Source organism: Lutjanus erythropterus, chromosome 1 (assembly GCF_056507025.1).
Source record: "Lutjanus erythropterus isolate fLutEry1 chromosome 1, fLutEry1.hap2, whole genome shotgun sequence".
Lineage (NCBI taxonomy): Eukaryota > Metazoa > Chordata > Actinopteri > Lutjaniformes > Lutjanidae > Lutjanus > Lutjanus erythropterus.
In genome coordinates, this window is record NC_139317.1 from 27,092,090 (window position 1) to 27,108,418 (window position 16,329).

The window sequence follows — 16,329 nt, forward strand, 5'->3', positions numbered from 1 at the left end:
GTAACACGTTCAAAACTAAGTTAGGGAAAATGCACAAAGTTTGCAACCCTTATGGCCATACAAATGTACTGTAAATTCTGCTTGATTGATAGGAGTGAATGTCCTCAATGCCTCTCTGCAGCCAGCAACCCTTAAATGGAAATAAAACAGTTGTGTATGTTAATGTGATTTCATGTTTATGTGACTGCAGGTACTCACCTGCCCAAAGCCTATAGGCTGCTGTTGCTGGGGCTGGAATGCCGGGGTGATCTTCTGCGGCCTGTTGAGGAGGGGAGTGGAGTGGTGATGTTGTCGCCCAGGAATACTTCGGCCTTTGGACTGGCATGAAGACTCTAAGACTGAGGTGGGAGGTCATGTGAAGAGGACAGACAACACAGAGAGATGGAGATGACATATGTTAATGCAGACTTTTTGGTGTCTCACTATCAATGTCACAAAGGCAAAAAAAAGATACAACCAGAGATTTGATCCTGCCTCAACCACAGAGATGGCAACAGTTTTGGCAGGAGGCTTTGTAGGCCTGTCAGTGATTTCAATTGCATTTGATCAGCTCCAAACCTTTAAATATAGTGACATCTGTCCTCTGAATATGATCTGGGTGAGTATAAATAGATATGTTTGGGGGGATCTGGGAGGAGTTTGTAACTAAGCTTGTTCATAGAGCTTATAGTGGGGTCAGACCATCAACTATAAATACTCCTGGTAGCACTAGAATAGCAATCTGTGCCCTTTCATGTGAGGCTTTAGTTGCAATAGTTTGTGGGTTGGAGAGGGAGATGCTTTTGACATGAGAGGTGACACGACTCTGTATGATTTTCTGTGAGGATTTAGTTATACCTTCAGTTTTAAAGCAATAAAGAGGTAGATCTTAAATGAATCAAAAATACAGTAATGTCCCAATGACAACAGCTGTTATAAAGCCTACATATAGTATGCGTAACTCCTTTTTAACACCTGAAATAAACATTCAAACATTTGTGTTTTATGGATGTCAACCAGAATGTTCTCTGGTTGACATCCATGTTTTGAATATTTCAGTCAGGACATTAAACATTTGCAGGGCATTTACGCATGTCTTATGTAACTTTAAGAAGTGCACATCCACACAGACACAGAGGCTCTGAGAGTAAAGTCTGGAGCCAGAGTAGAATAAGTGTTGACAGCAAACAAATATCCACTCCAGAGATCAGAGCAGATACGTCAGGGCAGGTCGCCCATAATCACCTGTGAGAACCTCTGTGGCCTACAAAGACAGCATAATCCCAGACCATGTGACCTGTGGAGCAGACAGCAGCAGTGGTGACTGGATCTCTGCGCTAGCATGACCTACTCATGTACTTCTGGTCTACTGAGGGGATAACAACATCAGAGTGTACTTCAGACACATGAGTGTGAAGAAGAAAAACAGTAGACCAGCAACTCCCATGGTCTGTGAGATAAAATTATAGATTTTGCCAATGGAGTTTGGTTGGTTTGGAGAGACTGATATTTGTATAATGGTGGCTTCGCGTCACAAAAAGGCTGTCTGATGGCAAAGTTAAGTGCTGAAAATATTCTAAATACAGCATAGACTTAAACTGATACTGATTTTTTGCGAGGTGGATCTTTTTATGTGGTTAAAATATATTATGTTGGTGTCCACAGTAGTTCATTGCTTAGCTTCCGTGGTGGTGCCCCTCTCTGGGTATCCAAACTACAAATTTAAGCATATAAATAAATATTTCTGTCTGTAGGCTTGACATTATTAGGTCATTCAAACAATCTATTTGTGTTACCAGAGCATTATATATCCAGTTTTACCTGTGTTGCCAAGTGTTTCACTGATGACAGCAGGGTTGTTGTTGTTATTGTTCTGCACCCTCATTGGAGGCACCACAACAGTACGAACCGTTGGCTTGCTAGGTTCTGTTTCCGGGGCAACACAAGCAACACGGGGCTCACAATTCTGATTGCCACCAGCAATGAAGCGTTGCTCCGTGAAGGGACTGTTGCCATGGCCAGAGGCATCCGAGGCAGGCGAGCTGTCCACTGTGTCACAACCACTTTCCTGCTCGTCGTCTGACATACTGCAAGAGGGCAACCAACGAGGAAGAAGGTAAGAGAGATATCTCATTTGTTACATTGGAGCAGCTTATGTGGAAGCGAGCAAAACATCTGCAGGAGCTTTTGTTTGAATCAGAAGCATTGATCATACCTGCTGGGGTGTTTACAGGGTGAGGTGCTGGACTGGGCTGAGGCTGAGGAGCTCGTGCTGAGCGTGCTGTCTGGACTGCTGAGGGAGCAGACTCTCTCCATACTGACAGTGCTCTGACACGCCTCGCAATCTGCACTACCCTTACACCTGTGTGCAGTAAGAGAACAATTAAAAAAGACACAAACATCTTCAATACAATTTAGACATATTGTTAGAAGGAACCCAGTACAGCAGAGAATAAATGTGATAGATGATCACTTTCCCCATGTGACCTAACACATATGTTCTGGTCATGTCCCAGATTAGTTTGGGGAGTCATTTTTCAATGTGGTTTCCGAAACACTGCAGATGCAAATTCCACCATCCACTGACATAGCTATTTTTGCAAGATCAGTGGATAACATTACAACAAATATTCAAACTAATGGCATTGCCTTCACCTCTTTAATTGTAAGCAGAAGAATTCACCTGCTGTCAAAATCCTCCCTTCCCCTGTCTTTTAAATCTTGGATACGCAATGTCATGCCTTTCTTACAATTAGAAAAAAAAATGTAATTTTCACTGAGAGGTTCTTCTGATTTTATTCCCAGTGGCAACAAATAATTTTTTGTTTTGACAAGCTGCCTGCCAGTGAAATTCTACACCTGTCTGCAATGTGTGAGTGCATTGCTGCCTGTTCACACTCAGCCCCTATTTGCGGATGTGTGCAAAGATATGGGTGCTATGTATGTTTGCAGCACTACAGTGGCCTTTGCAATTGAAGACCAATTTCTCTTTTGATCAGTAATTTACTTTTCATACACTTTTTAAAAAGGAAAATCTTCATACTTTCTTTTTCTGCTGTCTTCACTACAACAATTTACTATGATTGTTAGTTATTTTATTCTTTGACTAAAACCCATTGTTAATGCCTCTGTTATCTATACTACCAGAAAATCAAGTCGTGCAATGTTTAAGGAGTCTGTGATCTTTTTCTTTCTTTTTTTTCTCATTACAACACTTTCCTACTATACTACTATTTATATTCTTACACCATAGCCTATTGTTATTATATCCCTTTTACTGCTATCTTTCCTATCTATAATACCAGACACTCAGGTCTGTGGGCAGGAGTTTAAGCAGGGAGATTAAGAGGATTCGGGCCTGGGAAGAAATATTGTAAAACTGAAAATGCATTGTGTGCCATTTGTCTGCAACACACTGCTGCATTTTCTTGTTGTCAAAAATGTTGACAAAAAACAAAAAAGAACCAGGTGATCTGTACTCACTCTCCCATCGAGTGTCTTTGTGCACTCTCGTCCTCATCGCTGCTGATACTGATGACGCTGACAGTCGGGCTGGCGAGGTCAGAGATCACCATGGCCTGCCGCTGCTCCTGCGACACTGAAAGCTCCTCACAGTCTGACTCCACTTTACAGCAGTTCTCCTCATCGTCTTCCTCCACCTGCTCTGCTCCTCGCTCCTCTCCAGCAGTGTGCCCTGCCTCTGGGCACCTGGCTTCCTCCTCCTCTACCTCTTGCACATTCTTTGCTATATCGGCCATCTTTGGGGACTGGCATGCTAAATTTTGGATGTTCGTGTTTTGGGAGAAGTTGCTGCCTCTGTTGAAGAAAACAAGTCACATTCAGAAAATGCAAAGTCATCTTTCAGTCTATGTATATGTATTTTAGTTTAGTTATGTGACATACCTGTTCACACAAGGCTTGGCTCTCTTGTTGGCAGCTGGCTGTGGCCACACCACATGTGCAATGCCTATGTTGATTGGCTGGTGGGTGGACATGGTCATTTGGTTGGTTAAAAATGGCTGAGGGTGTGCAATCATGGAGCTGTAATGGTTACCATGGGGACGCACTTTCCTGCGTTAAGAAAACAGAACATTGCAAATTGAGCCAAAAGCCTTTAGCACCATTACTGACAAAATGGTCTCGGTCGCTGGTCCCAAAGGACATGTATGACTCATCGATCATTAACATTCAGGGGAGCAAGTGTGCCGTATCAGAGCAGTACAGCCATTCCCAAAGGTGCACGTAGCAACTAAAGGTAATAAATGAACTGATAAATATTGCTTTATATAATACTATACATTTTAATTATAAGAAACATATACATGGAAAAGATAAGGATATTGTGTTAAGAAGATATTGTGCTGTAACACTTCTGAAACAGACAAACAAATTGCTTACCCCCAGTCACCCAATCTCTGTGATCCTGCCACAGTGTCAGACGCCAAAGTGGTTGGTGGTGGGGGCACTGATGTCACCTGCTGCCAAGTGGGCACCAAGATCTGCTGTGCACGGTTGGACCAGGCCTGTCGAAGTGCAGACAAGCAAAGCAGTTACATTTAGTAATTGTCCTTTCAATGACGCTTCTATCAGCTTGCGCATCAAAGATCAACTTTAAACTTCATTAACACACTTTCTTTGTATTAGTGTGTTTTTAAATCAATCTAATTCAGAGGTTCAGAGGACTCCCTCATGTATGTAGCTTGGAATAATCTGATGTAGTCTATTTTTGTTTACACTTCTACCTAGTTATATGAAAGAACACCACACAGGACATGCATTAGAAAGATTTTAGACATGTATTAAAAACAACATAAGTATATGCATATACACACTATATGTGTATGTCAAAAACTTATCACAGACACCATTGCAGAGTGTCATGGACCCCTGGGGGTCTCCAGGCCTCTATTTGAGAACCACTGTTCTAAATTACTTTGAATACCTATCTTGTAGCTATCAAAACTATTGACTTGATCAACACTTACTAATAAAGCCAAGCTGTCTCTCTACCACAGCCTTTGTTCTCTAATGTCTATTACCATCATTCCCAACCTTACCTGTGTGATGACTCCAGGTCTGATCTGTATGGGCTGGATGGGGGGGGCTTGAGTGACCAGGGGCACGGACGCCTCCATTCGAACAGAGTAGCCTGCTGGTTTAGCTGTGTTGGTGGGGATTCCTGCAGAAACAACAGACAGCAAAATATTTGGCTTTGAGATATTTAATCTTCCAACCAAAATAATAAACAAAAGAAATCAATATTTTTACATCCTACCTTGAATGGTTGGGGGACACAGAATGAGTGCCTGTTGAAATGAATCACTGCATCCAAACTGACCACTTCCTGTCTGCAGTGGTATACCAGGGTGCATAACCGAGGGGGCTGATGGAGCTAACCCCTAAAAAAGAGGATGGAATAGATAAGAGTGGGTAATGTGATAACTACACAAGATTCAACAATATTTTCAAACTATAAGAACTCAGGTCACGGAGGCGCAGTTTTAGTGAAGTAAAAATAATAATCAAAATAATATGAGGTTTAGATGGAGGCTACAGTGTTTTTTAAATTGTGACTGAATTATGTTTCAAAGATGTGACTAGGAGTGTGTTGAACTGGGGTTCTCCTGGATAGAAACTTTTCTGCATTATTAACATAATTTACTTATTTATTATCTTATTTTTATTTCACTTCATTCTTTCTCAATATGCGAGTGGAAACTATTCCTAATGTACAGAATATTACCCAAATGAATAGATGTGTTATGCAATGTCAGTATTTTAGTTTTGTTACCTTCATATGAACTGCTTCCTCTATAATGAATGAAAAAGGAAAAAAACAATACGTGGTCCAGCAAGGGACTAAAAAACTACCCTAAACTAAAAGAAAAAAGGGGCATGACCAGACTGTCTGAGGTATTAAAATAATCAACAGTAGCATTAGAGAGCCAGTAGATGGCGACATCTCCATCAGGAGCAGTCTGTTTTGCAGTCAGACAGAGCCCAGAAACTTGTTTTGTACTGAGAGATTAGTGGGTTAGTCTGTTAACTTTGGCATATCCACGGCTTTTCAGAGGTAAGACAGTGGCTCACTTGGCTCACCTGTGGTAGCTCAACACCATAACCTAGATCACTTAGCTAATCTAGTCCAGAGGAAGTTCTGGGTACTGAATCAAAAAGTATTCAAGACCTACACTAATCAAATCCCTTTATCTGTTGATAATGTCTATGACTGAACACTTTTAATATGGACACGCTCAGAAGCTGGTTGGTAAATCTTGGGCTGAGATCAATTTAGATAAGGCTCACCATGGTTAGATTTCTTCAAAATCTGGATAACTTAACACTGCTGAACTTACTCTTTGAGACAGGCTTGGGCGATAAACAAAGAACAGTCGAGCATGTGCCTCTGCTTCACTACTCATGCTGCTCTCGTGCCTGGCTATAATCACATTTATTGACTAAGGAGAACTAGGCTTATATTGTTCTGCTGTGGCTCCTGCATGTAGCCCTGCCCCCCACACATGATAGTAAACACAAAGCAGCCTTTCAGGCGATAATACTAAAAAAGCCACCACGTTTTACTGTAAAATTCTCCTTAACAATAAAGATTTACTATTTGCTACACTCCTTCACGGAAAAAGGAGTTATATCCAAGCACTTTTATTGTACAAGGAATGTTAAGTTTCAGTTCAATGTGAAATTTCAAGTTCTCATTACATCACACATATCTAGTCACTACTACATAGTATAACAAGTAATGTGTCACTTTTAGTCATCTTTTCATGTCATCCTCAGTATTGTGGCTTTTGAGATGTTTTGCATTATAAGGATCCAATGCCAAAAAAGGGTCAGCTCCTTTTTTCTCCTCGGCAACAACACTGATTTGCACTGTTGCCATGACCTCAGAAACATGACGTGATTTTGTTGCCATGACAGCCGTGCTGAGACGCAATAAAATGGGCAAGTCACACACACGAAAGCAATAACGGTGAGGAAATTGTCTACATGATCAGTCTTCAGAGGAGCAGATGAACAGAACAACACATTGCATGTCAATAACGCACGCCATCTGTGATTACTTCATCACTCAGATACTGTGATGTGTTTCTATCAATGCCCATTTCAACAAACAAGATAATTATGTTATTAATATATATACCAACTTATGATGATTGATGACCACTGTGTTTAAGTGTAATAAACCTCCAACTGCACACAGATAGAAATGGCAGGAGGTGAAGCAAAAACATCCCGAATGACGTACTTGAGTGTGGACACCGGTCATCTTGCTGAATGGGTGGTTGACAGAGACAGCGGCGGTTGTGGTAACAGGTCTGACGAAAGGGCCTTTATTTCTGTTGGCCGCCTCGTATGCACTGGGACGAGTCCAGCAAACATCCATGATGTGGAAACATGACTTCACACTGCAGCAAAGGGATGACATGAACAGTTTGATTTATGTGGGAAAGTCAAAATGACAACATGTCCGAAAAGCAACAAAGACTCACTGGTTGCTATGGGGAAAATCGAGCAGGTGTTGCATTGTCACAAAGGGGTGGCTGAGAGCTTCGGCAGGGGCAATCCTCTCTTCTGCGTCAATCAACAGCATCTTCTTCAGCAGGCCCACAAACTCTCTACGGTCTGCCTTCTCTGCTAGCAAGTCACTACCTTCCAGATTCATCACCAAGTTCACCTGGAATACAACATTTTACTGGTCAAAATGATTGTTCATCTCTACAATAACATATTAATGGGTGTGATGTGATGACAACTTATTCTCAGAGGATAAACAAAACCAAAACTGGTATGTAAATTAAAACTGAAGTTCACCATCTTCTTTCTAACAAAACCAAAGGACTGCTCCTCTGTTTGCCTCAGAGCTGTCTCTCCGCACCCTCACTGGGGCAATCTGTTCATCTGGTTCAGATGGGCAACAACCCTTCTCTTGACTGCCCTCCTGACTATGGATTCTGTAGTCCTTTAATGGATGACATGAGGGGTTGTAGTCCTTGCTGCACCCATCAGGAGAGAATGTATCTCCCTTCTATGACACAACCTCTCATGACATGGGGATAGTTTAGATTATTTGAAGTGGGGCTATCCATAGTCAGTGTATGAGCTAAAGTGGATGGTGGTGTGCACACCGCCAGTTTGGGAAAGCAGAAAGGACTATCAGCATGGAAGATAAGTAATGAACTGCTGTGGATGGGATCAGTAAAGTAATTTTATATATATTTATATATATTTTATATATTAATATTTTAACTGTTTTACTTTTACCATCAGACAGTCTTTTCTGACGAGAAACCACTGTTATATAAGCCAAATATCACTCAATATGAACCAACAAAACTCCACTACAGAACACTTGAATTGCTGGTCTACTGCAGTCTGGATTTGTTAGTTTGTTTGTGTTATTGCATGACTTCTGTGTTTTAAAGGACAGTTCGGATCACCCAAGATTTCTCCTATGGAGTATGGTTGGTTTGGAGAAAGTGATATCTGGCTTGTATAATTGCAGTTTCCTGTCAGAGAAGGCTGTCTGACAGCAAGGTAAAGCGGTGAAACTATTCTAAATATAGCATACACTTGAATGGATATTGATTTTTTTTTTTGGTGAACCTTCTAAGGTGGCTATAATACGTTTTGTTGCTGACCCTGTTCACAGCAGCTCATTGCTTAGCTTCCACACTGATGCCCCCCTCTCTGCTTCTCCAAACTGGGGATGTGCCAAATGGCATCTACCACAGGTAATAGTACCTCACACAACCCCACTTCAAATAATCTGAACTATCAAAAAAAGCAAAAAAAAAAAAAGCAGCTGTGTATGATGAATGAGTGTTTTTCAAATATGACATTTATTTCCTAGAAATGATATTTAGTCATGCACATGAATTCGTAAGAATCTCCTCTGACTCTGAAAAGTACAGACTTGAACATGCTTTGATTGTTGCCTGGGGAATTTCCACCTGTGGTCTGTTTCTACAGAGAATAGTGAGTGAAACCTGAACCTTCACTTTTTTAAATTTGGGTTTAACATTTAACTGAAGGGAAGTTAAGCTTAGAGGCTCTTTTTTCTTTCCGAGTAATAAGAAGTGTACACTCTATTCTGCTCATACGTAGCTGTATGTGTACTTCCTCTGGTAAAAACAGTGTTGCCTGTATCCTCTAAACATGTGATGTTGAACTTCCTCTGAAGTCCAATTAAGTACACTGTGGTCCGCACAGCTGAACGTACATGCGCTATGTCATCCAAACAGCTGAAGATGTACTTCCTCGCTTCCTTTGATTTCATTCCCGTCTCCGTCTCATGCTCATCTGTAGACTGCAGAAGAAGAAAATGTTTAGTAGAAACAAGAACTAAATTCACTGAAGCAGTTGCTGTACTTAGCTTGTTATGATTTTAATACCATATGTTGCAGTAAACTAGTTCATATATTTTTTGTAGACATATTAAAAACGTGCATAATCACAGCTTGAGTTTCCAAAGTAGGGAATTAGGTTGGGCATTCATGACTCAGGCTAAACTAAACTGATTCACAATATGTGAAGTAATGTGACTAATCAGGCTGTGAGTATGTGTAATATTTCCTTTGACTTGATAAGACTATCTTGAGGATTAGTCTTTCTGTGCATGCTTGTTTCTTGGAAAGCTATCATTATTTCTTTATAAGAAACTGCTCTGTTTATTCCCCAGAGGAAGAAAATATCTATTGATTGCATTAAAGCCAACGTAGAATTTTCCCCATGACCTTTTACTGTAGTAAAACAAGAGTAGAGGTTAGTCATTTTGAGTAAATGGTAATAAGCCAACTTGTCATATGTTTCACCTGTGTAAACACTCCTCACCTTTAGTCTCCATGCTGCATACGGTGAGTCGGATTCTCTGCAAAAGAATCGCGCTGTCTTTGTCCCCGCATTCAATAAATGTTCCCCTGGCAAACCTTGTGTCTGAGAAATGTAGCGAATCTGTTGGACATAAGGAGGGAAGGAAAGGAGAAAAGACAGTATTGAATAGAAGAAGAAAAAAAATCTGTTGCTAAAGAAAACTGCAATTTTCATGGGTTTAATGTGGAATAAAAAAGATCTGTAATGCCATTTTGCATGAAATTATCAACATGTATCTCCATTCTAAACACCACATTGAAACGAATGAATGCTGTTTTTTTTCACTATAATTAATTTTTCCCTAATCCACTCTCTCCAAAATCATATCATAAAAACACCTTATACTGATGCACTCTTTTAAGCACTCAGGGTTTCTACACATTTTCCAAAGTCAAATTCAAGCCCTTCAAGGATTTCCAACGTGCAATTTTAAACTTCTCCAGCACTTTACAGCTTTATATTACATATTTATACACATAATAAATGTATTCTAATTAATTTACCTTACCACCAAGAGTGGCAAATGAAAGGAAAAAATAACAAAGCCTCACATTTCAAAATGTGTACAACCTGGCTGAGCCAATATCCTTCTTATTTCATGACTGAAAGGCAAACTATTTAGTCAGTTAGTGATTTATAATGAAAACTAATGCAACTACAATTTCAAGCAGTTTCAAACACCTTTTCCAAAATCCAAGCACTCTTCAAAACTTGAAAACATTGCATCGCTTTCAAGGGTTTCCAGCACACATACAAACTCAGGTTAATGATAGTTTACAAGGTCATTCACAGTGACATCACACCATCATGTCCGTCAGAGTTAAAGGTACTGTGTGGACGTGTACAGTACATAGTGGAGACAGTTACAGAGACCTTGAACATGGCACATTCTTGAGAAATGGCTAGACCCAAGTAAGACCTCTACACTGAGCGCAACTTGTGTTTATGATCTCTGGAAGGTGTCAGGGTCTTTTCATGTATTCACTGATAACAAGGTTCCTGTGGTCTCAATGTCAAATGCTTTACTGCGTAATGTTGCTCGTCAGTCAGATGTTGCGGGGCCAGAGTGTCACATACAGGTTTATGAGAGAAGACCAGCGAGAAGCCTGGCTGACGTCAATCACACCCAAGTGTTAAGGACAAGAACCATTAGAGATTCAGTGCTGCTAAGACGGAAAGAAAGCAGAGCAAAGAGCCGCGCATATTGGAGAATGGTGAGGATCATGAAGAAGTGTGAGTTTGTGAGTGAGCTCCAAGAGGCAGCTCACATCTAAAAAGTGAAAATCGGACAGAGATTGAAAATGTTTTTGTTGGAAGCATCTCATGTGTTGCTCTTCTTGTTGCCCTCCCTGTCCAATGTGACGCTCAAGCGGCAGCTTTTATCCGTCTGTCTCTGATACTGCGATGTGTCTGTGTGTGGGTGGGTGGGTAGTTCGCTACATTAGGGTTATGATGAAGCAATGAATTTGTTGGAATCCTGACAGCGTGCATGATGAATGTAATTTCATCTGTTAAGAAATTTAGATGGCAGGTTGTTGCCTATCTAACCCAAAGGTGTTTTTTTTTCCCAAGACTGATATGTTCGTTCTGACTTTCCCATTTGAAAACTATAACTAAAGCTGTGCTAAATTGGTCTCATTTAGCATACCTATTTTGATTGCTAATGTGTTATTATTTTACATAAATATTTAAATAGAAAATAATTGCAGTTTTGAACAGCTTGTGACCCACTGACTCCAAATTTAGTACCAAATATTATTAGGTCTACTACACTGGACAAATAAGACACAGCTCTTTTTAACAGATTTTAGTGATTCTCCTATTTTATAAATATATATATATTTTTAATCAAAATTCAGCATTTTTTTGACCTTGGCACCTGTTCACAGGTCACGATTCTTTGTCTTTATTATTCTTGTCTTGTCTTTTATCAAACAAATAGAGCCAGGAGAGTTACAATCTGCAACTTAATGTTTTTATGTCGATTCCTGTGCCAAATTAAACAGTGTCATTTGTAAGTAACAGTCTTTGTTTTTTTTAAATTTCATTCCATCTTAGACTTATAAAATTTAAATCCTTATGGTCACTTTTGTCTGTCAAATGATGATTTTGTCACTTAATCACACCATGCACGCTGCAACTGTTCTATCTATATATCTAGGAATAACCCCTGGATGGGATGGAGGAAATCCCCTTGCTTATAAAGACATACAAACATCCAAGCATCATAAAACATGTTATGTCACTGACCACTTCTTGGATTTGCTTTCCATGCTATTTACGTTAACCAAAATCTCTCTCCCTTGTCCTCATTTTTGAAACCAAAACTGTAATTTCCAACAAACTTCACCCTGGAAGTAAACTGCCTAAATTCCCCTTCTCGTGTCCATAATATAGCTGTCGTTCAGCAACAACATGTAAACAGCAACAGACGCAAAAACACAACACAACCAGTGCATGTGGGTGGGAAAATTCTTGGGATGGGAAAACCCTTATTTTTCCTGGAAGGCGTGTCTCTGCAGAGATCTCACAAACCAGTGAGCTCACTGGTGCAAAGCTAGTGCTTCACAAAACAACTATCTAGCGAGCCTGGGCCTGCTGCAGAGCAGACAGAAAGCACAGACAAGCATTTAATTTTATGACAGTCCATATAACAATGCGCACTATAGATGCATTTCAATGATATCCCTCTCTGCAATAAATAAAAAGTACATCTCAGCTTTGAATTATGTGCCCACACCCTCCTGCCTACCCGGTGCACAATGAATCTCTTCCACATTTTTGACACTGGGGTTCAATTAGTGCCAGATTACAAGAAAATTTGTTCTGGAGCCTCAACCACCACTAACCCAAATCCTTCCACTGACCCTGCCTACATCCTCTAATTCTTACAGATCCTCCAAGTTGCCAGCTGGGCCATGCCCCAAAGAAAGAAAATAAATCTGCAAGCACACATTAGTGTGGCCTACTCAGTAGTGTGCAGTGACCCCTGTGGTTGCACCACTTACAGAATACAGAAAACAGAAATTTGGGGAATGGAGTCATATGCAAGACTAGGCTTGGGTAGTACAAAGATATTACGGTATACCAGGTATTAAGAAATCCTGATGGTATGATTTTCAATATCGTCATGAATACAGATGCTCCCCTTGGTGTTAAACTGAGATGCTGTATTGTAGTATGCAGCTTACACCACCAGGGGTTAGTCACTGCACAACAGCACAGCTGAGCCAACAAACACAGCTTTCATTTGAGGAAGAAACATGATGCATCTGCCCCTGTTTTGATTATGTTGTATTCAGTCCAGATGATAAGGTAAGCTAGCAAACATGCATACTACTAAATGGTCATAGTAGCGTTTCATCGTGAGTGTTTAACTTTAATGAGGGACCGACTAATTACTGGCTATAGTGGCAAAGTTATGATGAATGCACGCTGAGTGGAGGGAAAGGTGAGGCGGTAAGTTGTCATTATGGCAGAATATGTACAGAGACCACGCTCTAAATTTACAGTTTAGGTTTGACTTTGTTGGCGAATAAAGGATGCATCTTCTCAAGACCGAAGCTCCTGAGCTCGTGTGTGTCCATGTGTTGTTTCCCAGCTGTGGGAATAGCACTGCTATGACAATCAGTTCCCCATACATTGTGGGAGTATTAAGTACAGCGGAGAACACTGTAGTTAAGCCGTTTTACACAAGTTTTACACAAATACTGCCTGATGATACCGTATAGCCCAGTAAAATGTCAGGAGGGTATGAAGGTATGAAAAAGTGGATACCACCCAAGCCTACCCAAGACTCCGGCTCCTGGGCTAATCTTAGCCACTCATAATGAGACACTGGCTGAATCGTGAGGTTTGTCACATCAAAGAGGTGAGCAGCCTCCTGCTGCATTAGTGAAGTAAAGGATGGTGTGACTCAGGGATGAAGTAAGGAAAGAGGAGAGCAAGAGGGGAGGAGCCAGAGTTAAAAATACAATATGCTGTGTGGCATGGAACAAGACCCCCTCACAGGAAGATAAGAAGAAGAAAAGGGGGGAAAGACGGTGGTGGCAGCAGCTCAGTCAGTTCCAGCCAGATCACCCTGTGGCCCCTGGATGACACCTCACACCAGCAGTCAGCTGCCTAACTGTTTACTGACATACAGTCAGTCAGGCTATTTATTTTAGGTGATAAGAATTTACAATCCTTCTATTTTCAACTTCTGTTACAAACACACATATATACACATTCATGACTGATAACACGTGGACTACCACCAATTTATGAATGCCATATTGTCAACCTTTCAAACTCATTTCGTCTTACAAGCCAAGGAAAAAAAGGGTAGATGTGTTCTAAAATGGTGTAAAAAATAAATAAATAAATAAATAAATAAATAAATAAATAAATAAAACGAAATCCTAAAACTGCTGAATTTGATGCTAGAAAACCACACGTTCATTTATATCAAGTCAAGCTGGAGCAGCTGATTTTTGTTTTCGAATCATGGACAAGTATGGCATCAAAAATGTTTGAATAAAAGCAGTGATGGTTTTGTTTCTGCCAAATCATTTGACTAAAATCTAAAAGTAATTCTGCATTTGTACTGTAGTGCAAATGTGATGATCTTCTAAAATGCAATGCATTGCTGTAGATCAAACTACTCCAAAGTAGAGCTAGGTGATGTGAACAAAATCATGATATTTTTAACCAAATACCTCCACAGTGTGACAGTACTGTAGGGATGGTGCCTTTTACATCACTTTACTGTAATGCAACCTTTAAAACCAACAAAAGATAACACTTGTCTCATATCATATCATTGACATAATATCAATATATTGCCTAGCCCTTTAAATTCACAGGTACTAGAAATCCTCTGAGGTAGCCAACACATGTAGTTGCTCAGACTTCATATAAGCAGCTGTTATAGAGCACTCAGGTGCAGTGTTTGCATGGGAGATCAGATACAACTGTAACACAACTACAATTGTAACTAGAACTGCAAGCAGTTATGAACGGGGGCCAAGCCTCCCCGCGCGAGCCGGTCCCCGCGGCCCTCGGAACCCGCCGCCGCGGGCCCCGAGGGACGCGGGGCTCGGGGCGATCGCGGGGACGCGCGCTGTCGTCCTAGCTGCGGCATTCCAGTTCAGGGCAATTGTCATGACACAGCCTGACGCTGAGCTGCAGTATTCACTGTAGTGGGTGTGCACTGTTAGTGCCACAGGCAGAATGCGTGGTGATTTTGAGTAGTTGTAATAAATCCCGCCCACTTTGACCAAACATTACGTAAGTTGGCGGTTGGCCTCAGGAGGGAGTCCACATCATGCGCAGCGAATTTCGTAGGAATCCGAGCAACTTTTCGGAAACTCGATTTTTTTGGGTTTGTAGCGCCCCCTATTGGCCGATCCGCACCAAATTTGGCACAGAGTCTGCGGATGTCCTCTGGAACCACCGTGTTAAGTTTGGAGTCAAAAGACTTAAGTTTGACCGAAATATGACACAACATGTGTTTTTTAAGCTAGCCGAAAAATAGTTTGGTTATAATTAGCGAATTTTTTGTCGTGCAACAATTCTTTTGATAACTTTAGATCAGACACGTCTAGACATCGTATGTGCAAAGTTTGGCGCAGATGGCGCTTAAACTGTAGGAGGAGTTCGAAAAAGTAGGTTTCGGACACGCGGCGACTTAGCGACGGGAATTTTCGGCGAAAGTGGGCGTGGCCTACGTCAGAAAATCCAGCGCTATTTGGGGAATACGGCAATATAAGATTTTTCAACGTGTCATTTAAAATGTGGAAGTTATAGGCCAAAATGCGTTATAGCGCCCCCTAGTGGAGCACAAACGCGATTTTCGGTAGGCGGGGTCTGAGTCCTATTCTACATGCACCCATAAAATTTCAAAGCCCTAAGTGTTATACTTTGGCAGAAATTAATTTTTTTTCTTTATCTTGTCATAAGCCCCGCCCACATCGACCTGTCATGACCCCCTTGAAGTTATGGCCTCAGGGCTGGCCCTACATCGTACGGACCAAATTTGGTAGAAATCGGTGCAGCCGTTCTAGAGATATAAACTTCCCATATCTCTAGCGCCCCCTAGGCGCCGACATTCGCCAAATTCAGCTCATACGCTCCCAGTCTCATGCCAACCAAGGATCTCTGATTTGGTGTCGATAGCATTTACTTTGACTGAGATATGCAAGATTTTCCATTTTTACGGCTAGCTATGGAAATTTGTTCGTTAATAAATCGCGGAATTTTCAACTCAAAAAAAATCTTTTGATAACTTAAGGTCATGAGCAGCAGAAGAGTGTACGGGCCAATTTTTGTGCAGATCGAACAAAATCCCTAGGAGGAGTTCGAAAAAGCAGGTTTGCCAGTTTTCGCAATTTTGCGAAAAAATTATCTAGGCGGAAGTGGGCGTGGCCAATTGCAAAGTGACTCAGCTCCATTCAAGGAATATGCGGATATAAGGTTTTTGAA

General features: G+C 41.0%; 1 protein-coding gene across 2 annotated transcripts in view; it reads right to left on the minus strand.

Moving 5' to 3' along the window:
* Positions 1-16,329, minus strand: part of hipk3b (homeodomain interacting protein kinase 3b) — a 61,358-nt gene that overhangs the window by 6,870 nt on the left and 38,159 nt on the right. Inside the window, exons 4-16 of one of the 2 annotated variants that reach the window (XM_084718342.1) lie at positions 9,829-9,948; positions 9,218-9,304; positions 7,488-7,672; positions 7,244-7,403; positions 5,255-5,378; positions 5,037-5,158; positions 4,378-4,502; positions 3,883-4,050; positions 3,463-3,795; positions 2,195-2,341; positions 1,801-2,066; positions 1,225-1,276; positions 199-338 (exon numbers count right to left, since the gene is read on the minus strand). In XM_084718342.1, the coding sequence (XP_084574468.1) occupies positions 199-338; positions 1,225-1,276; positions 1,801-2,066; positions 2,195-2,341; positions 3,463-3,795; positions 3,883-4,050; positions 4,378-4,502; positions 5,037-5,158; positions 5,255-5,378; positions 7,244-7,403; positions 7,488-7,672; positions 9,218-9,304; positions 9,829-9,948 (2,029 nt within the window). The remainder of the gene's footprint in view (positions 1-198; positions 339-1,224; positions 1,277-1,800; positions 2,067-2,194; positions 2,342-3,462; positions 3,796-3,882; positions 4,051-4,377; positions 4,503-5,036; positions 5,159-5,254; positions 5,379-7,243; positions 7,404-7,487; positions 7,673-9,217; positions 9,305-9,828; positions 9,949-16,329) is intronic. The other variant, XM_084718334.1, reaches the window with a different exon arrangement.